At 50.8% G+C, this 22,951-nt stretch overlaps 1 protein-coding gene across 1 annotated transcript; it reads left to right on the top strand.

Annotated features, from left to right (window-relative positions):
* The first annotated feature begins 4,180 nt into the window (after positions 1-4,180).
* Positions 4,181-10,143, top strand: Otx1 (orthodenticle homeobox 1). The gene is made up of 5 exons (XM_051200602.1): positions 4,181-4,328; positions 4,679-4,747; positions 6,292-6,498; positions 7,352-7,503; positions 8,850-10,143. Exons 3-5 carry the CDS (start codon positions 6,402-6,404, stop codon positions 9,666-9,668), a joined length of 1,068 nt encoding a protein of 355 aa, XP_051056559.1. The 5' UTR covers positions 4,181-4,328; positions 4,679-4,747; positions 6,292-6,401; the 3' UTR covers positions 9,669-10,143.
* The last annotated feature ends 12,808 nt before the right edge of the window (positions 10,144-22,951 follow it).

The raw sequence follows: 22,951 nt of genomic DNA, 5'->3' as shown, positions 1-22,951 counted from the left end.
CCTCTGCTGCCCTTTTTCCCCCCTTGCAATGAAAACTTAACATGAAATTTGTGTATCAATAAGATTCACCATGTGGAGTGCAGCACTGCCCTGTTTGGAACTGACCCAGGTCCAGAAGAACTCTCACACAGAATACAAATTGCCAAGCCAGTAGTCACATTCTTGGGGAGCTGAAACTATCCTGTCCTTTGGAAAGGGTCTTCTCTCTGAAACAGTGCAGGAAATTTATGGCTCTGCACCACTGGGGAGGGGGGATATGCATCGTGATGAATTCTCCAGTACTACTTTTAATTGCTATGGAGTCCTATGTGGAACTGTGTCATATCATAACCAGCAAGTCTGTACGTACTGAAATGAAAGGGAGAGGACTGTGCTTGGGGGGAGGGGTTACACAGATATGTGTGTTGGACATGGAAGAAAGAAGGTAACAATTTCTATTCGATGGGTAAAAGTGGGCTCTTCTACCCTGGGTGTGGGAACAAAGAAAGTCCCTTCAACAAGTCCGGAAGTTAGGGGAAACACTGGCCTGTTCTCTCTCTCTCTCTCTCTCTCTCTCTCTCTCTCTCTCTCTCTCTCTCTCTCTCTCTCTCTCTCTCTCTCTTTCCCCCCCCGTGTGGGGGGAGGGGTGTCTTCTATCTCTCTCGTTCTCACTTCACTGGAAAAGTATGCTGCCATTTCCAAAATACTGGTCTTTCAAAACGGTAAAAACTTGCCACAGAATCCCTTGATGGCAAAGAATTCTGTTTCTTTCTGGTGAAAAGATACAAGAACTAAGTGAAATTTGGTCTTTGTCCTCTTTGAGAGAGCAGAGCAGCAAGTTGTGCTCTGGGGTAAATTCAGAATCCTATCCAATTTAACCCAGGTAAACCGGCACTCAGAAACCCACTGCCCAGAGCATCCTAGGGCTCTGATTAGGGTGGATTCCAGAACCCTTCCCTTTTCCCGGGGCCTCTCAGGAAGGCACTTTGCCCTTCCCCCAAGCCGCCCCAGATCTGCGAGGTGACAAAACTACCCTAGTCCTAGATTTGCCAGTGAGAGGGGATGGGGGGAGCTTCTGCTTGGTTGCCAGTCTGGTGGGGTTTCCTTTCTCCGCAGCGCCCGAACGCCCCTCAGCGGCGGCGGAGCACGGACTGGAACCGCCGGGTCGGGCCGCAGCCCGGGAGGCGCTTTGGAGGAGCTCCACGCAGTGCCTGGTGGCAGGCTCCCTAAGGCAGGCAGGAACCCGGCCCGCCAAGGGACTGAGACCCTGAAAACCCCGCTCGGTGTGTAGAGACAATGGGAGTGGGGGTGGCGGGGGCTATGGAAGCGGTTGTGGCGAGCCAGTGCAGACCTGCCCCCCCCCCCGCCCCGTGCCTGGTCCACTCTACAGTGGGCACGAGGTCACTTGGAAGCTGCATGCAGGCTTGGGGCCCGCTCCTGGCTGGTGGGCCTTAAACTGAGACAGCTTCCCTCTTCCTCTAAGGATGTTCCTACTTTGCCCTGGCTGCACAGCTACCCTTTGAGGGAACCGTCGAAGCTTCTGGACCAGCGTCCCCTACCCAGACATTTGGCAATCTTCTGCACCGAATTAAAAACAAAAAACAAAAACTTTCATCTTGGTTTTACTCTCCCTCCTCTCCTCTCCTCTCCTCGACTGTTCTGTTTTGTTCTGTCCTGTTCTCTCTTCTTCTTTACCCTCCCCTCTCTCTCTCTCTCTCTCTCTCTCTCTCTCTCTCTCTCTCTCTCTCTCTCTCTCTCTCTCTCTCTCTCCTCCCCACCTCCCCCTCCTCCTCTCTTTTCTCCTTAATCCCAAGGTTTTACAGGATGAGCATTAAGGAAATTCGCCTGCAATTTGGGATTAGATAAATACTCTCATGGGGGAGGGGGTTCCTTGCCACCCAATACCTCCCACTTGCCCGAGAATGGAAGGGGACAGCATCAGAAACCAAGAGCGACCAGCTCCTGAGCGGTGGGCCTTGGGGACCGCGAAGGCACATTCCAATGCGCACAGCCGCCCCAATTCGGTCAATCTGACCTAGGCTAGGTTCTGCGGCTGCCATCGAACCCGGCCTGAGGAGGCCAGAGTCCCGGAGAGAACCAGCCAGAGCGTGAGCCCAGGGCCCCAGAAGGCCAACCCAGGCTCACAGCGGGGAGGCCCGGACAGGGGTGCCGCCAGCGTACACCCAGGACGTCGACATTCTCGCGCCCGCCAACTAGTGCGCCCCAGCTTGCGCCATTCCCCGGAGCCTGGCACGAGTGTATTTCGTTTCTTTCTTTAAACCTCAGCGCGGTCCCCGTGGCTCTCAGCCCGACCGCCCGCCTTTGGGGCTACTCCTGGTGGGGACCCGGAGCCTAAGGTGTGTGCTGGCTCTGCCGGCGCTGTGCTCTGCGCTGCGCTTTTCCGCCTGCAGGTTTTATCTCTCTCCCTCTCTCTTCCCCCCTTTCCTAGCGTTCTTTTATTCTGCTTTCTCTTTCTCTCGCTTTTGTGAATGGGCCGCGGTGTCTTTGTTCTGCGGAGAAGCGCCCGTGTCGCTGACTTTTGTGAACCAGAGAAGGATCTTGTAAAACCTCCTTTTCTCCTCCGTGGTCCCCCGCTCACACCCCTCCTTCCCTGCCCCTTTGATTAGATGTTCCCTCATCGTTCAAAAAAAAAAAAATGTAATTTCGTTAGTCTGGCGGCCACTTTCTTTGAACATTAGCTCGCTTTCAGCTCCAACTTCAATTAGAAGGAGTTGATTTTGAGAGATCAACAAAAGAACCGACCAAAGCCTTATTAAAGGTCCTAAGAAGATCTCTCGGTCCTTTGAGAAGCAGTTAAGGAAACAGTGTGCCCTCCATCATATTCTGTTACCGTATTTTATTCGGACTCCAAAGAAAAGTGTCGCTTGGGGGAGGGGAGAAGCACTTTGATGAGCGGCAGCCGCGGCCCCTTTTCACTCAGCGGGCTCCCCCTTCCTTTGGGTCGCCCCGCGCTCGTTCAGCGATCGGTGGGGACCGCGCGGCCTGGCCATCGCCGTGCTCCGGTCTACAGTGCTCTTGGCGAATCCCGAACTCACCCACGCACATACTCTGGCTCAAACTTTTTACCCGCCTGCTGGAGTGAGAATGGGAGATGGGGAGGAAAGACTAGCGAAGGGCGTAGACGTGGTCCCTTGTCTTCAGTAGGAGATGCCATTTAAAAGAATTGCCTTGCTCGGGGTTGGGCCGGGAAACATTTTTTTCTTTTTTTCCTCTCTCGCGTTGGAAAAGTCCACACAGGTAGACAGACGTCTTAGCAAGTTATTCGGCTGGGAACTGGGGTCTTCCAGTACGAACTATCCGGGGAAATTATTTCTAGGAGGCTCCTCCCGGAATATGTAGAAAACGAACTGAGGGGTCGGGGGTCTGTGGCCACATTTTCTACCAGACTGTCCCTGGTAGGTGGAGACGTCAAAGGACAGACCTAGTGTGAAAAAGAAAGTTTTCTATCAAAACCTCGCGCCTAAGAAAGTGTGTGTGTGTGTGTGTGTGTGTGTGTGTGTGTGTGTGTGTGTATGTGGTGGGGGGGTCTGAGTTCCGACGGTTCCGAAGAAGCTTTTAGAACTTGCGAACACCTTTGGTGGGGACCGGGAGCACCTGGAGACGCGGGCGCTGGTAAGTGGCGGCGCCTCCCCTGCGGGTGCTGCCCCAGTGCGCGGGAGTCCGGGGCGCCGCGGCGTGCCGGGCGCGCCTAGAATTGCTCCCGAGCTCGGATCGGGGGCCCGCGCCCGCAGGAGGCGCCCGCAGGTGGGGGGCGCGGAGGGAGGAGGCTCCGGGGCGCCCCAAGGCGAGCGAGCCAGGGGCCGGCGAGCCTTATCCGCCGCCGGGGAAGCCTCGCGCCCACACCCCGGCTGCGGAGCCCGGCGGCGCGCGCGCGACCAGAAACCGGTTACCCAGCACCTTTCTGCCACTCCTCCGCGGCGCAGCCGGGGCGAGAGGAGGGCGGGGGCCCCCAGGCGTGCCTCGGGACCCGGGGCCCCTCTGCTCCCGCGACTCCAGCGCTGCCTTCACCCTCCTAGACTTGCTCTGAGCGGAATTTGCCACCCGAGCCCCAGAGTTAGCGCGCGACCGGGGCGGGGCTGGCGCGCGGGGAGGGCGAGGGGTGGGGGCGGGGGAGGGCGGGGGCGCGCGGAGGTAACCCCGGCTCGCGCTGCCATTGCCCGGCTCCCTGTCACTCAGCCCGCTCTGGGCCCCCTATTGGCGGCCTTGCCCCGTTACGCACTTGCCTCGCGTTCACATACCCGGGGAGGGCAGTAGAAAGGTGATCAATCTTCATCAGGCTACATTTCCAATCACCTAAACAACCGAGCAAGACAAGCCACTCCGACAAGGTAAATTGCTTGATTTATTTAGTTCGCCAAGTGACTACGCAGGGTTTCTCCAGTCCCTACCGCCTCCATGTTGCACCGGGAGTGCAGCGGCCACCGCGAGCCACCTCCTAACTCTGTCCCTCGAACACCGCCCCCCCACCCGTCCCGGCTGAGGGCAGGTCTTGGGAGGAGAAGCATGTGCGACTTTGCAAAAAAAAAAAAAAGTATTTGTGCAATAAAGTGAAACCTGGAGGAAACACGCACGGAGCTCCTGGAAAAAGCAGGAGCCGGGAGAGGGGAGTTGGGGAAAGAAGGAATGCGGGGTCCTCCACCCGCCGCCGGGGTAAAACCAGTGCAGCTCTGTTTTGCAGGTTGGCTGCCCCGAGGGCCTTGCTGAGGGCACGAGGTAGATGGTGAACAGCCCAGGCGGCGGAGGGCAGGTAAGGAGGGAGCCGCGGGGTCGCGCCGCACGGGAGCCTCGGTGGCTCCCCTCGCCTCCCCTTCCTCGCGTCGACCCCCGCTCCCCAGATCGCGGGCAGGTGGGCGGGGCTGGGGTTGAGGGGCCTGGCACCCCCTTGACTGCGCCGGGGACCCTAGGCCTGTCCTGAGCCGGCCCCTCCCCCGCCTCCTCCGAAGCTGCGGAGCTGGGGTGCTAAGTTAGATCAAAGTACTCGAAAACTCACGCCGCACCTTCGCAGAGCCGCGGTGCCGGGCGGCCTGCGGCCCCACCGCTTCCCTCGCGGCCCCGTCCCCCTGCTGTGCCAGCTGGCCTCCCTCAGTCCGGGCCCCCGGACCCCAGGACCGAAGCGGGGGTTGGAGTTGGAATGGGAAAGCTCCTTAAGTCCTGCCTCCTTTCTCTCTGAGCTCCCTACCCAGGGCTCCTGGTAAAGCGGCTGTAGCTAGAGCCCCCCCCCCCCGCGAGTCCCAGCCCTACTCGCCCCAACCCCCTCTTCCTCTGGCGGAGGGCGCCAGGGGCTCGCGGTGTCTGCGGCCGAGCCTGGCGCTCCCAGCTCGGGTGTGCGGGAGCTTTCCCACTTGAGGCCTAGTTCTCTGCTCTCCACCGGGTTCAGGAGAGTTCGGCGAGGAGCCCAGGCGATCCGGGGTGCTCTGCTTCCTGAACTCCCCAGCACGCTCGGAGCCGCTGGGTTGGTCATCCTTTATCAGACCCTGGTGGGACTCGGTGTGCTCTCCCGGACTTGGTAGAAAGAAGGCCAGGCCTGCGTGGGCTTAGGAGAGCGGGTGACCGCCTCTGAGGCACCCCTGACCTTGGGCGGCTTCTAGAAACCGCCACATCTATGGTGGCGCCTTTGGCATCGTCTTGCCGCCTCACCCGGGCCTGGGCCACATCTGCCCTGGGGGTGCGGTGGGACTCTGGGTCACCCATCTCTTAGTGTCAGGGGCCCAGAGAGGTCAGCTAGAATGGTGGTTGCAGGCTCTGGGTGAGGGGGCGGCCCTGGAGCTCTCCGAAGGAATGGTGTGTCCAAAATGGCCAGTCGCCTGGGTGAACCAAGGTGTGCTAACCTTAGGCCTCTGTACTGCCGGCGGTTTTGTCCCTCTTTCAAAAACATTTGAAACTTAAAGGAAACAACCCCGTATGCTCTGCCGGCCTGCCATCCCGGCGCCAAGTGAACATTTGCTTGAGCAAATTGCTTCCGCCGCACTTAAAAAAAAATGACTACACTTGGGATTTTGCACCCTCCCTGGTCCCAGCTCTCACCTCCTCGGCCTGATCGCGCTTTTAAGTTTTCTTTCCTGTTGACACTCGAGGAGTGTCTTTGGCCCTTGTCAAGCCTTAAACGGGGAAGAACGATGTGGGGAAGTTCACTTTTCTAAGAAGCTTGCTGAGTTTGGAGGAGAAATGTCTTGGGTAGCCTGCCCTGTGAAGTTCCTGGCTCGCCCCCTCCCCATTCGAGGATTATAGGAACTGAAAGCCAAAGTGGCTGCAGCTGGGCTGACGGTTTCCCTGTGTCTCCTGTCTCCTTAGGCCAGGCCCCCAGAAGCAACAGCTTGAAGGACTTCGGAAGTGGGGGCCCTGAACTGCTCCTGGCCCCAGGCCCCCTGGATCCGTCGGGGCGCCTCCACCCGGCTGTTAGCATGATGTCTTACCTCAAACAACCCCCATACGGCATGAACGGGCTGGGCCTAGCTGGCCCTGCCATGGACCTCCTGCACCCCTCTGTGGGCTATCCTGGTGAGCAGTGGCCCTCTGTCCCCACCCCCAAGCCTCTGCAAATATTGGAGGACTCCAGCCTTTAACGTTTGAGCCCACACTGTCCCCAAACAGGCCTGGGGATATGGTCATCTCTGTGCCTGTTGCCTAGAGCTGCTCCAGGCTCACGGGGCTGAGTTTAGAAACTAAGACTTTGGAGCTTGAGGTGCCTGCCGCCCGGCTCCTGGTGTGGCCCCACATGCTAGAGGGAGCAAGTTTGTCCACCGATGTATTTGCCACCGGTTGCTTTTTTAAAAAATAAAAAAATAAAGCCTCGCCCACCCAAACATTTCACGAGGAATCTGGACTTACAGGCCCTAACAGAAACAGACAAATTTTCCTTATGTCTAGCTGCCTTGAGGAGCAGAGCTCTTTCTCCCTAGTCAGAGAGCCCTAGAGACCAGGGATCTGACCCAGCTCTTCTGTGGCGGTAGCCGACTCCATCTGAACCCCGGGTTTATTTTTTGGAGCCTACTTCTTTGCTTGAATTTATTCTCTTGGAAAGCTTTTCCAGGGCCTGTTTCTACCCACCTCTGTTCAACTTCGTATCTTTCAGCCAGAAGTGTGTGGGCTTAGGGAGAAGAGGAGGGGATGGCTTTGTTTTTAATCTGAGAGGCACGGAGGGCAGAGGCCCTTGTGTTTCTTTTCAGACGGGAGCCTCTAGCCCAACACATACACTGTCCCACCTGTGGGCAGGGAAGTTTGCTTTCGCTCGGAGTTCGGCCCTTTCTTTCCAAGGCGGGGTTCTGGACCTACCAGAGGACCTGAGCGTGGCCTTTAGTGCCAGTCCCCGTGGTCCACCGCTGACTCCAGGTGGCCTTGCATGTCCCCACAGCCACTCCGCGGAAGCAGCGACGGGAACGCACCACCTTCACGCGTTCACAGCTGGACGTGCTGGAGGCCCTTTTCGCAAAGACTCGCTACCCGGACATCTTCATGCGAGAGGAGGTAGCGCTCAAGATCAACTTGCCGGAGTCCAGAGTCCAGGTGCGCGGGCCTGAGGCTCTAGGGTTAGGGTAGGGGCGCTAGGACCGGTCGGGGAAGATCCGGCCTGGGCGGTCTGTGTTGGGGCCCATTTACTGACTGGACAGTCCCTCTCTAACTCCCCCTAGTGCTGAGCTTCAGTCAGCTAAAGGGGGTAACATTAAAAAGTAATGGCTTAGAGCCCAGTGTCTCTTTAGCCCTTGTCCCTGGGGCGCTTTCATTGTTGAAAGTCCGTTTTTGGATTTTTGGGAAGGCCAGCCGTGTCCCCGGGTTGTAACTGTGTCAGAAGGTTAGATAATGCCCCCCTGCTTTCTAACTACAACAGAATCTGGCTTTTTTCTATTGAGCCTTAGCTGTGCATCCGCTCTTGTCTTTCGTACCCTTCCCCTGCGTCCTGGGGATTCTAAAATGCAAGATGGAACTTGGCCTCAGCCTGGGCAATCTTCCTTGGAGTGTGCTCTGCGGGTGGAGTCGGCCTGGTTTGGAGTTTTCTCCAGCCAAGTGGAGGCCGAGTGCAAAATCCAAATGCTGGGTTTACCGTTTCTAAAATGAAACGGTCCAGAAAATAGAGTTCTGAGTTAGTCTAAAACTCTTCCTCGAGGGTCTTTTGTCTCAACTTCTCTCCCCGAAGGCTCGAGGAGGGACTGGGAATGCAATGCCTTGTGTCCGGTCTCCCTCCAAAAGGAGTGAGAACTTATGACTTATCGTTCCATTTGGTACCCCACCTGGAGCCCAAAGGCCCAAGGAAACCTCACCCAGGCTTCCTTCACGAGAGCCCCAGTCCTGGAGTACTACCGCTTCCATCAGCCTCCAGCCTTTGCTTCTGTTCCCACCCAAATATTTGCCCTGCCCAACTCCAGTCTCCAGGAGCCGACTCGCTGAAACCCCTCGGGCCCCAGACTTGGTGACTGCCCTACACTCCGATGTTCTGTGCCCTCCGCTGTTTCCTGAGCTCTGTTCATGGAAAACAGGGCCTCCAAACTAAAACGGGGCTGCGGGGAAGCAGCCAACTGCAACAGCTTAGAGATGGCTGAACTTCTGGCTGGACAGACGCAAACCTTCCGCCCTCGGGCAGAGTTGCGCTGGGCTTGGGGAGGTGCGCATCCCTCCTGCGGAGGCGGCTGACTGGGGGCTTTGCGCTGAAGGATGGGGGGAGGGAGCCAGAGCTGGGGACCTAGCACGTGCGGGGGAGGGGACAGGGTCTGGCAGGGCCAGAGACTGGGAGGGGTAGAGGCTGGGATTGAGAGGTCCCCGAGATCCTGGGCGGGGTGTGAGTCCGAGGGGCGGAGGAGCTGTGAGCTCCTCTAGCCAGCCCCCTGATCCCCTCTCCTTCACTCTGCTCACTGCAGGTTTGGTTCAAGAACCGCCGCGCCAAGTGCCGCCAGCAGCAGCAGAGCGGGAACGGAACGAAAAGCCGGCCGGTCAAGAAGAAGTCGTCCCCAGTGCGTGAGAGCTCGGGCTCGGAGAGTAGCGGCCAGTTCACGCCGCCTGCCGTGTCTAGCTCTGCCTCTTCGTCTAGCTCAGCGTCCAGTGCCTCCGCCAATCCCGCGGCTGCTGCGGCCGCGGGCCTGGGTGGGAACCCGGTGGCAGCCGCGTCCTCTCTGAGTACACCTACTGCTTCGTCCATCTGGAGCCCGGCCTCCATCTCGCCAGGCTCGGCAGCGCCATCCGTGTCCGTGCCAGAGCCACTGGGCGCGCCGAGCAACGCCTCCTGTATGCAGCGCTCGGTAGCCGCAGGTGCCGCCACTGCGGCGGCCTCCTACCCCATGTCTTATGGCCAGGGCGGAAGCTACGGCCAGGGCTACCCCGCGCACTCTTCCTCTTACTTTGGCGGTGTAGACTGCAGCTCCTACCTAGCGCCCATGCACTCTCATCACCACCCGCACCAGCTTAGCCCTATGGCACCCTCCTCCATGGCTGGCCATCACCACCACCACCCGCACGCACACCACCCACTGAGCCAATCTTCAGGCCACCACCACCACCATCACCACCACCACCACCACCAAGGTTATGGAGGCTCTGGGCTCGCCTTCAACTCCGCCGACTGCTTGGATTATAAGGAGCCTGCTGCCGCCGCTGCTTCCTCTGCCTGGAAACTCAACTTCAACTCTCCCGACTGTCTGGACTATAAGGACCAGGCCTCTTGGCGGTTCCAGGTCTTGTGAGCCCAGGAATGAGAGGAAGTGGAGGAGAAACGCAACTACCTGCGCCCGCCGTGGTCCCCATCCCGTTGCTGCTGCCGCACCGCTCGCCTTTGCCTTGGCTTTTCCAAAACTGAAGTTTCACTCCCCCAAGACGTCCATTGCCTGCACTGCCGCTCCCAGCTCCGTACCACTTGCTTGGGGGAGGGTAGACCCTCTCCCCTTTGGAGATGGGGCCCGGTGCTTCTGCTTGGCCCTCAGTCTCTTCACGGGATGGCAATGTGCTCTCCCTCTCAACTCGTGAGTCACCCCTCAAGTCTTTCTGGACAGCTTTCGTGCACCCGGAGCCTCCTGGGGCTCTTCGTTCGCTCTGACCCTCTGTTTTGAGCTCAACAGTTTTATTTATTCTTTCTGGACACTGAAGTCACTAGCTGGCATTAGCTACCGTTTGGAGTGCACCCATACACACTCCTCTGAATCAAACCCACGGTCTCTCCACGCAGACTGTCCCCCTTCAGCTGCCCTTGATCTAGCTCGCCATCCGCAGGCCAGAGCTTCCGGTTTGTCCACCTCCCCAGTGGTGAGCCCTGAGCCAGGCCTTCGGGAGGAGAGTGCCCCAGCCCCCGCGCCCTGCCCTCCCCTCCCCTGCCCTGCCCCGCCCTGCTCTGCTGGACTGATTCAAGCTTCCGCCTAGGCGGGAATGCTGTACATAGTCGGGTCCGTTCCAGGGACCACTTAAACTTTTTAGTTGCTGTTGGCTGAACTGAGCATCTCTCTTGTTTTAGTGTCCAGGAAACAGAACTTTAAAATATATACATCGCATATATATACATATATATATATACACACACATATATATATAACAAAAGCAAAAAGTATTTCCCCTTGTTCCCGTTCCTCTTTCTCAAACTATGGCGGTTCTTATTTTTCAGTTGTTACAAGCTGTCCTGCCCCTCTTCACATCTCCCTTTGTGTATTTATTAAAGAAACCCGCTTGGTTCCAGAAAGCTGGGAGCTGGAGGATCAGAAGTGAAGGAAACAGCTAAGTCGGGGTACAGGGTGGGGTAGACTGGGCCTGGCGCAGGACTGAGCCCACAATCGAACTTTCAGCTTAGAAACAAACAAAAGAGGTGAAATTACAACATTGTGAAAGGAAACAGAGTCCCAGGTCCAGGTCCTCTGTGGGTGTCTCACCCTTTCAAACACCCCCCCACACCCTGTCTGTTGAGTGAGTTTTTAGTGAGCCTTCACTCTCCGAATTCTGCGGAGAGCACCTGTGTGTCTACCAGTTTTGGTTTGGGCCGCTTGGTCCAGTAGGTGGGAAAGTAATTTGTAAATTTGATTTGTTCGATGTGAAGATCACAAATTACTTGTTGAGATGTAAGGCAGTCCGTCTCCTCTTCCTCTTTATCTACATTATTTCCCGAAAATAAAAGCAAATTAATGAATGGCTTGTCAGCGCTGCTCTTCTAATTCCAGTTCGGGCCTCGGTCTCAGGGGATTAAAAGGGAGACAAACTGTGTTAATAACCCGCGTGTTAATGACCTGCGCGAAGCTGGGGGCTGAAGAATAAGGCGGGAAGTCATGTCAAGAGGAGCGCCCCAAAACGTTCTTTTAGGGAGTGTTCTCCCCACCCTGGCCCCACTCCGCAGCAGCCCGGCCTCTCCCTCTCCAGGGTTTTGACCCCGCACCTCCTTGCCATCAAGGACAGACACAGGTGTCAGGACTCAATTCCAGAAACAGCTCCTTTCTCTTAAGAGGCAGAAGCCTGGCACTGATTTCTTCACCCTAATTGCCTGCACCAGAAAGAAGAGGGGGGAAGGGAAGAGAGTCGGGAGGCGGGAAAGGATACTGCTGAGCTGGGCCAAAAGGGAAAACAAAACGAAAAAAAAGAAAAGAAAAAAAAAATCTGTGTCCTGCACGTTGGCAGCAGGGGAATGTCCTTTCTCTGAGCTGTCCCGGGTGGCCTCGTGGTGGCTGTGGGAGACTAGATTGCAACCGCCTGCTAAGGAGTCTTTCTAAACAATTAGTTCGCACCACAAGTTGTCAAGTCACAAACTATCTTTCCTACAGGTCCTCTAAAACAGATACACACGAATTGACCTCCGAGGAGGAAGATGCCAGGCCTGCAGCCCTGAGGGCAGTTCGCCTTCGGTGTAGGGGAGACCGGGGCTTGTCAGTTACCCTTCCCAGCCCAGCCTCCTATATAAATAACGACGGGTGCTCAAGAAAACCCAGGGCCCACAAGTGTCCAGATTGTTCCACCTGATGGCTTCTGAGTGTAAGGCCAAAGAGCGGTGACCGCGGGCGCCAGGGAATACCGAGACAACGAAAAGTTGCAGGCGGAGTCAGCCGCATCCCCTATTCCTTCTCTTTCGCGAGACACGCGCGAGGCCCGGGGTCATGGCCGCGAGGTGGCAGGCCTTGGCGCCCCGGCTGTAGGGGAGCCTTCCCACCCACGGTGCGCTGCGGGGGTCCGGCCCAGTCCCCAGCTGCGCCTCTCAGGGCGGACGCGGAGCCTTCGGCTGGCTGCGCGGGACCCTGGGGGCGAGCGGCCACCGCGAAGGCCGCTCCGGACGCCGGCCCTGGGCGCCAGCCCCTCCCCGCCTCGTGCGCGCGGGCCCCTGGCGGGCCGGCCCGGGCCGTTCGCGGGAAGCGGGGCTGGAGGCCCAGGCTGAGGGCCGGGGAGGCCGGCCTGGCTGCCCCACAGGTCCCGCCGCAGGCGGCCAGGCACCGCGCAGCCGCGCAGCGGAGGCCCGGGGGGACCGAGGCGGGAGAGCGGGCCCGGCGAGGCCTCCGGAGCAAGGTGGGCGGGCCGCGGGCCTCGGGTCCGTCTGCCGTCCGTCTGCCGTCCGTCGGCCAGGCCGGCCCGGGCGGTTCGAGAAGCTCCCTGAGGGTCGACCTGGGTGGAGGCGCCGGGGCGACCGAGGCCCGGACTCCCCGGCGCCCCGGCTCGCGGCCCGGCCGCAGTTCCCGCCTGCAGCACAGCACGAGGCTTCGCGGAGCGGCGGCCACGTGCTTCTCCCTGGCCCGGGCGGGAGCCGGGGGAGGGCGTCCGCGGCGGCCGGGTGCGGGCCCGGGGCGGCCGGGCCACAGTCCCGGGCGTCCGGGCAGCGGCCACCTGTTCGCGCGCGCGGTCTGGGAAGCGTCCTGGGGCCACGGCTCTCGGGACTCCCGAGGTCTGCCTGGGGCCGCGACACCGGTAGAACCGAGCGGGCCTGGGCACCGGAGCCCTGGGCGCCGGGCGGCAGGAGCACGTCTGGGGAGCTCAACGAAATCTCCGGGCGCTCGCTCGGTTCGCAGCCGCGCTCTGACCTCTCGCTCTGCCCGGGAAGGCCTGCCCCGAGCCGGCCACGTGTGAGGGCCTGCGGGGCAGAGGCGGCCAGGCCCACAGCCATCTGCAGAGCATTGCCGGGATTTGTGGTCGAAGCTCGGAGATTCCGTGGAAAGGGGCACGCTGGCTGGTTGGGGCGCTTTTCGGCTCTGGTACTGGTCCCGAGGGTTTGTGAAGAACGTGGGCTTTCTAGATTGTGAGTGTGTGCGCGGGTGCGTGTTTGTTTGTCTGTTGTCTGTTTTTGTTCATTTTGAGAAAATCCTGTAAGCAAACCAGGGATGTCTGATTGAGAGAATAAAACAGGTGAAAATCCTTAATGAGTGTCAGGAGATTCACACCTGCTGCTATAGTCCAGAGACCAAAACTGCACCAAACCAAAACACCAAGTTTTTGTTTTAAAATAAAATTAATGCCCAACACACACACACACACACACACACACACACACCATGTAATTTGTGGAAAACATCAGCCTCCACGGCTATTATGATTTTTTTCAACTTTAAGAATAAAAGATAAATTCATTACTAACTGGAAGAATTAATTATAATGTTACTGACGTTAAGTGTGTCTGTTGACAAGGTTTGTGTTTAAAGGTGGGGAAATAAAAAGTATCTGATATATAACTATAGCTAATATATACATTATTGGTAAAAGAGAGTCTGCATGAATACTATTCAAGACCAGAAAATTACTTGCCTTTTGATGCAGAATTAATTTAAGAATGGCAATAAGATATCTTTCTAAACTTCTCTAATTAGCCAGGTGTGGTGATACAGACATATAATCCCAGCTCTCCAGACTAGGCAGGAGGACACAGGAAGATCAGGAGTTTAGGGTCACCCTCACCTACATAGTAAGTGAAAAATCTGCCCGGGCTACAGAAGATCCTACCTGGAAAAGCAAAAACAATCCCTCCAATTGCTCCCACAAAGAAAGAAAAAGCTTAGTAAAGTTACAAGCGGTTCTGTGATTTCCATGCTTTATCTCTCTCCAAAAGTTTCAGCATTTCATATGATGCTGACAAAGACTCAGTATCAACAACAATGAAAATCACCATCAACTAAAGTATAATTTGCATAACAGTGAGTTTCCTATTTGACAACAGGAAGTTCCTTCAGTTATTTTAAAGAAATAATGTGTTTAAATAAATGTTGGGGGTGCTAAATTATACTTTTTGAAAACTGGAGTTCCCCCACCTGTTTTTAGTAGATGGTTGTTGTGTTGAGAAAGCAATTCAATCGTTGTGTTGATATTTACAGGTATCTGAAAAGAAAGTGTGTGTGGGGTGTAGGAGAGGCACATTCCATTTTGATCCGGTGTTTTATTTAATTGTGTTTTTAAAAGGAGTTGGATTTTAGCTAAAACACATAGGGGCAGCCCTTCAGGAGCAGAACCCTGGCCAGCAGTCCAGTCATCTCGGTGAAATGGCAGTCATGCAGGACAGCCTGAATTCAGAATGCTTTTAAATACATCTACTTTGGAAACTGAGTGCTGTTGTAGTGTACGAAACTTCACAACTGTCTCTAGTCTTCTGCTTGAGTGACTGAACACCCTGAACATTGTGCTTCATCAAGATTTGCAGAAGTGAATTTGGGCTCCTCTATCAATGATGAAGCATCAGTATAGAGCTATTGAAAATCTATTGTTTCTAAAAAATCGTACCTCTCTTAGTGACAGATATTAAAGACACAAGATTGCATTACATTCCCAGGTCACAATACATTTTTAAAAAGGTTAATCTTTAGTGAGCTGCTTATGAAAACTATTTGGAATTTTTAGAAATTCTTTTAAAGTAGATTGTAAAATTATGATTTAAGGAACGTGAGTCCAAATTTTTGGAGGGATTGAAGTGGAATATAAATAAATCATAACTAATTTGATACTTGGGGGTAAGAACTAAAATGTAAGAGTGAACGGTCTCTGATTCCACAGCGTGGTGTCTAAAGAGCTTATAAAATATTTTTAGTGTACAAATATTCTTATGTATGTTTAAAGCTCTGAATGCTTCTAAGATATACCATCATCTGTCACAGCTACTTCAAATAGGAATCATATTTTCTTTTTAAAATTTATTTTAAATTTTTTTCCTGTGAAATATACATATGAAAGAAATTATAAAACAGATTTTTACACTTTAAAAAATAATGAAATATACATGGTGTTACAAGTTTTTTAACAAATGCTTTGAAAAGTAGATTTACAGTTGGTTACAATTCAGTATTTAAACTTGATGTTAAATAAAATACATCTATGTTTTAGATACTTGGTTAAATACATTAGCAACTGGATATCTTTTAAGCGCTATAATACTTTAAAGAGATAAAAAGTCTGCAGGCCTTTGTAAAAGCATAGGATTTCTTGGTGGCACTTCATGTGGATGTGTCCTTAATGAAAGGGCAGCAAGGGAAGATACTGTGTCCCCAGTGTTTATTTCAAAGGATAGCTTCGGATCTTAATTTCAGTGCTGGCAACCCCACATTTCTAGCTAAACCCTCCCTTTTTTGAGTATGTATTTATTCTGCATACTCGGAAGAGACCACGGGGCTTTAGAACTTAGGTGTCAATGCTACATTCTTCTCTTCTTCCTCCTGACTCTGTACCAAGGATTTTGCTTCAAAACAGTTGGGGAAACAGGGGAAGAAGTAAGGGGGCTAGGGGCAGCTAAAAGCTTGATTCTAGCACTCGAGAGGCTGAGACAGGAGTTTGAGGAGGAGTTGCTATGAGTTTGAGGCCAGCCTGGGCTACATAGCAAGACAGAGAATCTGAGTTGGGAGTGGGTATTGAGGACAAATAAATAAACAAGACCCTCATTTTAGTCTTTGTTGTTTGAGGCTGAGGGAGATTTCATATGATTCATTTTAGTTTTGTACATTTAAGGGATTTTTTTTTTTTTTTTTTTGATACTTCAAATAAAGGGCTAGGAATGAGTTTAGTGGTGAAGATTAAGTTCATCCTTGGCACGGGGGAGGGGGGTAAAGCTATTTAATTATTTGCAGGAAATATTTTCAGGGGGCTCTGGAATTTCCCATGCTTTGGCCTACACACTATTATTCACACATACTGTTTTTGTTAAATCTGCTTAAAGCTTGAGAGGCTGGTGATAGCTGAGACTCATGTGTCTTGGCTACTTATTCCAGGTTCTATAGTGGTATTATACTAAGCAGGGCTTGGCTCTCAGTGTCAGAGCCCATGTTATTTGCTCTAGGAGCTGCCATTTTACTTTGTAGTATTGCAGCAAACATTCATTCAAGGAAGGTACATCCTATAATTTGAGAATCAGTTACCAGATCAAGGCCAACTCTGTTTGTTTATTGCGCTTGTTTTATCAACTAGACACTAGACACTAACAAGGGACTCTGGGAAGAATCACCCTCATCTGAGGAATTGTCACCATCAGATTAGCCTGTGGGCAGGTCTGAGAGGCATTGTGTTAATTGCTAATTGATGTAGAAGGACTGAGCCCACTGTGGGCAAGTCCCATTCCTGGGCAGGTGGTCCTGGGCAGTGTGAAAGTGGGTGAACAAACTGGGACGTGGTGGTGCCCACCTTTAATCCCAGCACTTGGGAGGCAGAGGCAGGCAGATCTCTGTGAGTTCAAGACCAGCCTGGTTTACAAGAGCTAGTTCCAGGAGAGGCTCCATAGCCACAGAGAAACCCTGTCTCGAAAAAACAAAAAACAAAACAAAACAACAAAACAAACAAACAAACAAACGTGGGCGAACCAACCAGAATGAATAAACCAGTAAATAGCAGCCCTCCAAGGCTTCTGCTTCCCTTCCTATCTCTGGATTCCTGCACTGAGGTCCTGCTCCTGCTTCCCTTGATGATGGCCTGTGACATGTAGCCCTTTTCTTTCCCAAGTTCCCTTTGGTCAATAGAAAGCAAACTAGAAAGTTTGTTTATTCTTTTCTGTGCTGGAGGTTAAACCCAGGGCCTTAAGCATTCTGCGTAGGTGTCTTCCACTGAGCAAACAACTTCAGCCCAAAGCTGTAAAGTTTGAGTTTGGGCAACTGAAATTATTGTGTGAGAAGTTCTTAACTTTTTTTCTTTCTGGCTATCACTTACTTCTCATTTTAATGGTTTTCAGAGAGCTAGTAATAGAATATTAGTGAGCAGACTAGTATGACACTAGACGTCTTCCTATGTTTCCCTTTAATTCCTTACTAATTTTAATGTCTAAGTGATTTAAACATTCCTTACTGGTTGGTTCATGTTTATGAATAGTGTTTTCTGTTCTCGGCTGAGACCTTTCCACTCTTTATGACAGTGCTTTGCTGCAATTATGGAACTCCTGATCCAGGGAAGGCTTGTACACCGGATAGGAAACTGAGAGCAGCTTAACGGGCTCTGTGCAGGCTTAGTTTGCTGATAAAGAAACATTCAGGGTTTTGTTCTCACTGACCAACTTGGCAAGTTCTTTTTCATTTTGATGCTTGTGGTTTGTGTTGTTTGTTTGTTTGTATCTCAACCATGGCAAACTCTTGTCTTTTTAGATGAATTTCATTTTGCAAAATTAAGTCTGAAATGTTTAAGATGATTTAGCCAGTTGGTAAGAGAGACCAATTGCTTACAGAGTAGAGGTCTTGGTTTTTCCTTCTTAAGTTTTTAAAACCCTCAAGGGTCTATTTCTTCTACTGACTTCTTCAATCTTTCTTTTATGTGTAAGACAAATACACACACACACACACACACACACACACACACACACACACACTCTGTTTGGAGAATAAAACAGCCAAGATCTTGTTTTTCCTTGCACTTTCTCAATTGGGTCACACATTTCAGCATCTACTCAGTCATCACCTTATCATGTTTAAATCTTTTATTTGAACTTTTAAAATTAGAAACTAAATTTTTTTGCTTTTCTTTTCTTTTCTTTTTTGGATATGCTTGCCCAGCCTTCTTAGTAGTTTTCCCTCATCTCTAAAATCAAGACCTTTTGATCACTATCACATCTTCTTGCAAAATTTAAATAAGAGCTTTTCAAAATTTGGGCCATGAAAATGTTAGTTAGTATATGTGTTTTTAAAAGTTCATAAAGTTTATGTGCACATTAAATCATTGGTGATCAATGCCACCCAGGCTAAGGAATAGCATATTACCACTAAAGAATTTCCCTGAGTATCCCTTGGTGGTCACCTCTGCCTCCTCAGAGGGAACCATTACTTCATGCCCCTGGCCATGGCTTTCTTGTATTTCTTCTCTAATTCAACTACTTGTTCATGCATTCCTAAGCAATATAGCTTCTCTTTCCATGTTCAGAACTGTGTGTGAATAGAATTACATTGTTTTATTTTGTTAACTCCTTTGCATCCTGTTTATAATTACATATCCATAGATACATTGGTGGTGTTTTATAGTAATTCTCAGTGTGACTATGTTACAATTTATCTATTATTCTGTTGAGAAACTTTTGGGTTGTTTCCTCTTTGGTAGAGTTGAGACAATGTAACTCTAAACACCCTTCTGTGTATATAATGGTACATATAAAGACCCAAATTTGTAAGGTGTATTTTAGGAGTGAGATTTCTGAGCCCTAGGGGATTGTATGTTTTCACTTTAGCTAGATACTGTCATAATCATCAACATTTGCTGAGTCAATTTACATTTCTAAATAGTAAATAGGAATTCTAGTTTCTCTCTCTTTCTCTCCCTCCCCCCTCCCTCCCGCTCTCTTGCCTGAAGCTTAGTATTATCAGACATTTCAAACTTTGACACGTTAGGTGTATAGTACTGTTTCATTCTGGATTTATTACATTTTCTTGATTATTTAAAAGATTGAGCTCCTTGTTTTTCTTGTCTATTTGGTTTTCTTTTGGCATGGCACTTTTTGTTTGTTTTGTTTTAAGACAGGATTCCTCTGTGTAACAGCTCTGCTGTCCTGGAACTAACTCTGTTTGTGGACCAGGCTATTGCCTGGCTTTTTAATTTTCCCCATTAGATAGTCTCTCTGCCTCATCCCTGATTTGTGAGAGTTCCTTATAGATGCTACATGTCAGTTTTTCTTCAGTTGTATGTGTTGAACATACACTTTCTATTCTGTGAATTGTTTATAATTCTTTGAATTATGTTTTCTTTTACATGAGTACAGATGCTTCCAGAAGCCTGAAGAAAGCATCCCCTGCAGCTAGAGTTACAGGTGGTTATGAGCTAGCTGCCTGAAACTGAGCTCCAACCCCTGCAAGAACATCAAGTGCTTTTAACTGCTAAACCATCTCTCTAGCTCCCGTGTGTGTGTGTGTGTGTGTGTGTGTGTGTGTGTGTGTGTGTGTTCGCACATGGGCAAGAACATGGCACAGGTGTGGAGGTCAGAGGACAACTTTCAGGTATCATTTCTCTCCTACTACCTGAGTTCCAGAGATCAAAATCAGGCCTTTGGCTTAGTGGCAAGCCCCTACCAGCTGAGCCATCTCATCAGCCCCTTGGAGATGTTAAAGCAGCTGAATTAATAAAGCTTTTTCTTTTTGGTAACTTTTTATATCTCATGAAAACTGTTTCTTTTTGGTCATCGAGTTATCCTTTTACATTTTCTTATGAAAGATTGCTTACAAGTTTTTCTTTAAATATTTATCATTTGATCCCCTGCTGTGGGGCTTGCCCTTAAGGCTGAGCTGTCTCCTTTCTCCTGTCTTGTGTGGTGTATAGTACCTGACAGTCCTTCCCTTCCTCTTTGAGGCTTGCTCTGCTCACATCAATACAGATACCATCTTTAGGTGCTAAGTCCATGCCTTTAATTTGAGGTTGTCTGTAAGACTCTCATATTTAGTTGTCCTTTGAATCACCACAGCCACTCCAATGCTTTGAAAGTGTTTGCTACTCAGGAGTAATTGTTGTTGCTCTGTGAGTGTGCCTGTGTGTGTGTGTGTGTGTGTGTGTGTGTGTGTGTGTGTGTGTGTGGTGTTAGCTCACGGCACATGAGTTGATCAGAGGATAGTGTTTAGGAATTTTTTCTCTCCTTCCAGTGGGGAGTGAACTCAGGTTGTTAGGTTTGTATAGCTAGCCCTTGCACCTTCTCACCAGCACTGAAGTCATTTTTAGCCTGTTATTTGCTACATAGATTAAGTCATCGTCATCATGTAAGCCAAATGCCTGGTGGGATCTTTGCCTCTCTCAGTTAAGTAGTCTTGTGCAGGTGATTTCATGTCTGAAATGCATTGTACCCCATTCATCCCCATCTCTCTAGTCCACAATCACTACTCAGGCTCTGCCTGCCCTGGCACCCACCGGTAGCTTTCTAATTGATTTTCCTTCTATCCTGCCCCTGTCAGTCTTTCACACCACCACAGCCTTTCCTTTCTGAGACAGCAATTGTATCTCCTTCCTGCTTTTACAGCCTTTTATTGCTTCTGTTCTAACAAAAAGTGTAGGCCTTTCACGTGACTTCTGCCACCACTCTGCAGGAATCTCACTGTTCACCACACATACAACTTATTATTTCCCAAAGAGGCTGTGTAGCTTGTGCTTTTTCCTTGTTCTCTTTGCTTGGAGTAGCCCTGCTTCTCTCTGTACCAGTGGGGGAAAGCCCTTCTCCCCCTACCCTGTTTCCAGACAAAATTAACCCTTCCGTCTCTGAGCCGCTTCTTTCAGTCCTTTATCAAAGAGCGCTTGTGTGTGCAGCTATCCCCTACACTAGCAAGGAAGGCTTTACAGATGGAGCACTCAGCTCCCAGAGTACTCAAGTTTAAGAATTGTACTCGCTTTAATGGGGCAGAAAGGTTATATTTGCATTAATAAAAAACAAATCTTGTAATAAAAAAATGTAGTTGACAGAATACAACACATCGCAAATAAAGCCAACTGCACTTGAACAGGCTTAGACAAGGTTAAATTTGTTTAAAGAAATTCTCAGTGTTGCTGAAGACATTCTTTTTCAGAGACTCCACCAAGCATGTTCTACCCTGTTGTACTTTCTCTGTCACTGATCCGATAGAGCTTGTTAACTTACAGGGTGGTTCATCAGAACAGTGATGGGCCACCAGTTACTGCAGACTCCCGGAAGAGACAACACAGTGTGATCAAGGGCAGATCTTTTTCTGGAGCTCAAACAGCACACAGAAGCCACTACTGGGTTCTACTAGGTTACTGTTTGGAACATGCTGACGTTTCCCTTTATTGTGTTCTCATTACTGCTTTATTGTATATATAGAGGCATTCCAAATACGAAGGTTCTGGGAGAAAGTAATCTTCATTAAGATACATACAGACAGGGTTTTTCTTTTTCAGATGTTTAGGTCCACCTGGAACTTGTGATGTTACTGCAGCACCAACTTCCTGCATGATGAGGTTCAAGACAAACCAGCAAGTCCTTCTTAGCTGTTTCTGTGTGAAAGTCTTACTGAACTACCCCTAAAGAAGCTTGAGAAATATATTTGCTCCAGTATCTGTGGATGAATTACCATCGGTTATGTCTGCAGAGTTTAATAAACCAGCCTAGAATTCTAAAAGCAACTTCTAGAAAAACAGTTGATGAATATGTATGCTTATTTCTAACCCCATTTTGAAAATAAAATGAAAGTTAAAGAATGAAAAGGAAGAACTCTGAGAACAAAGGAACATGGTTTGGAAGCTGTAACGCTGATGAATAGCTGGTAACTTAGACAAGCTGAGTACCAGCCTGGAGAGGCCTTCAACCTGCCACAGCTAGCTAGCTGTGGCAGTGACTGTGTAAGCACTGCTGGTTCTCGGCAAACAACCAGCTTGCTTTCTGTAGGAAATGAAAACTCTGTCGTAGGTTGAAGTTATGCAGTCATGTGCTTTGACTTTATACTTTTGAGCCTGGACATACAACATACATCAAGTATGTTGTACCTTAGGGATGTCTAGGATTGTTCCCCCTTCTTCATCTTATAAAGCTTATTTAGAAAGTAGGAATTGAAGCCAGGCAGTGGTTGTGCAAGCCTTTAATCCCAGCCCTCAGGAGGCAGAGGTAGGTGGATCTGTGTGAGTTCAAGGCCAGCCTGGTCTACAAAGCAAGTTCCAAGTCAGTCAGAGCTACACAGAGAAACCCTGTCTCAAGAAACAAAACCAACCAAACAACAACAAAAAAGTAGAAATTCTAAATGGAGATGTCTGCCATACCCTGAAGGCCTTTAAGCTGTACCAAGTGTACCCAATATATACCTCTGGCAAACTACAACACTAATGCAGCAGAAGCCTTGCTAAAAATCGGTCATTTTCTACCACTAACCCTGTTTTGATAGGGTCTCACTATGTAATCCTGATTGGCTTGGGACTTGCTATGTAGACTAGGCTGGCTTTGAACTCACAGAGATCTACCTGCCTCTGCCACCAGAATGCTGGGAATAAAGGTGTGCACTACTTTGTCAAGCCATAAAGTTTGTAGTTTTCTTCTTCCCACATGCCCTTTGAGCACAAGGACCTGTAGGACTCTCTTCTCTACATAATGACTGATGAGGAAGAGGGAATAAAATACACAGCTAAGTTACTGAATACACCAGAGTCACAGTTACCAGCTTGACCTTAGGTTCACAAGCTTTCCAGCAATCTCTGTTTTTGTTTGTTTGTTTGGTTTTAGGGTGAGGAGATGATTTATTTAAACTTATACTTCCAGGGCATAGCCCACCATCGAGGGAAACAAGAACAGGGTCATGAGGGGGAGGAAGGGATCACCAAGACAGGCTGTTTACTGGCTTGTCACCTGACTTCTGCCCATCTGACCCATCTGCCTAGAAAAGGTGCTTCCACAGTGGGCTAGGTCTTCACATACAACCAAGACAGCTCCTACAGATGCCACCAGAGGCCAATCTTATCTGGGTAATGAGTCTGTAGAGGTTCCCTCTTCCCTTCTCTCATCTTTTTGAAGTCTTCATTGGGATTCTTCATGAGCCTCCAGGAATGGCTGCTCCTATGTCTTCCTCATCGCCTTTCTTATTTATTTGCTGCAGTGACTGCTATACTCCTGGCACTGCTTTTTCCAAGTCACTAATGATGTGCCTATCATCCCAAGGGA

The sequence above is a fragment of the Phodopus roborovskii genome, unplaced genomic scaffold, assembly GCF_943737965.1.
Source record: "Phodopus roborovskii unplaced genomic scaffold, PHOROB, whole genome shotgun sequence".
Lineage (NCBI taxonomy): Eukaryota > Metazoa > Chordata > Mammalia > Rodentia > Cricetidae > Phodopus > Phodopus roborovskii.
This window is presented reverse-complemented; position numbering and strand designations above follow the sequence as displayed.

Bases quoted from the DNA above. Each gene is read 5' to 3' on its own strand.
- Otx1 (XM_051200602.1), top strand. From the start codon at position 6,402: ATGATGTCTTACCTCAAACAACCCCCATACGGCATGAACGGGCTGGGC. The intron at 6,499-7,351 runs GTGAGCAGTGGC...ATGTCCCCACAG, and splicing joins CCCCTCTGTGGGCTATCCTG to CCACTCCGCGGAAGCAGCGA. The intron at 7,504-8,849 runs GTGCGCGGGCCT...TGCTCACTGCAG, and splicing joins TGCCGGAGTCCAGAGTCCAG to GTTTGGTTCAAGAACCGCCG.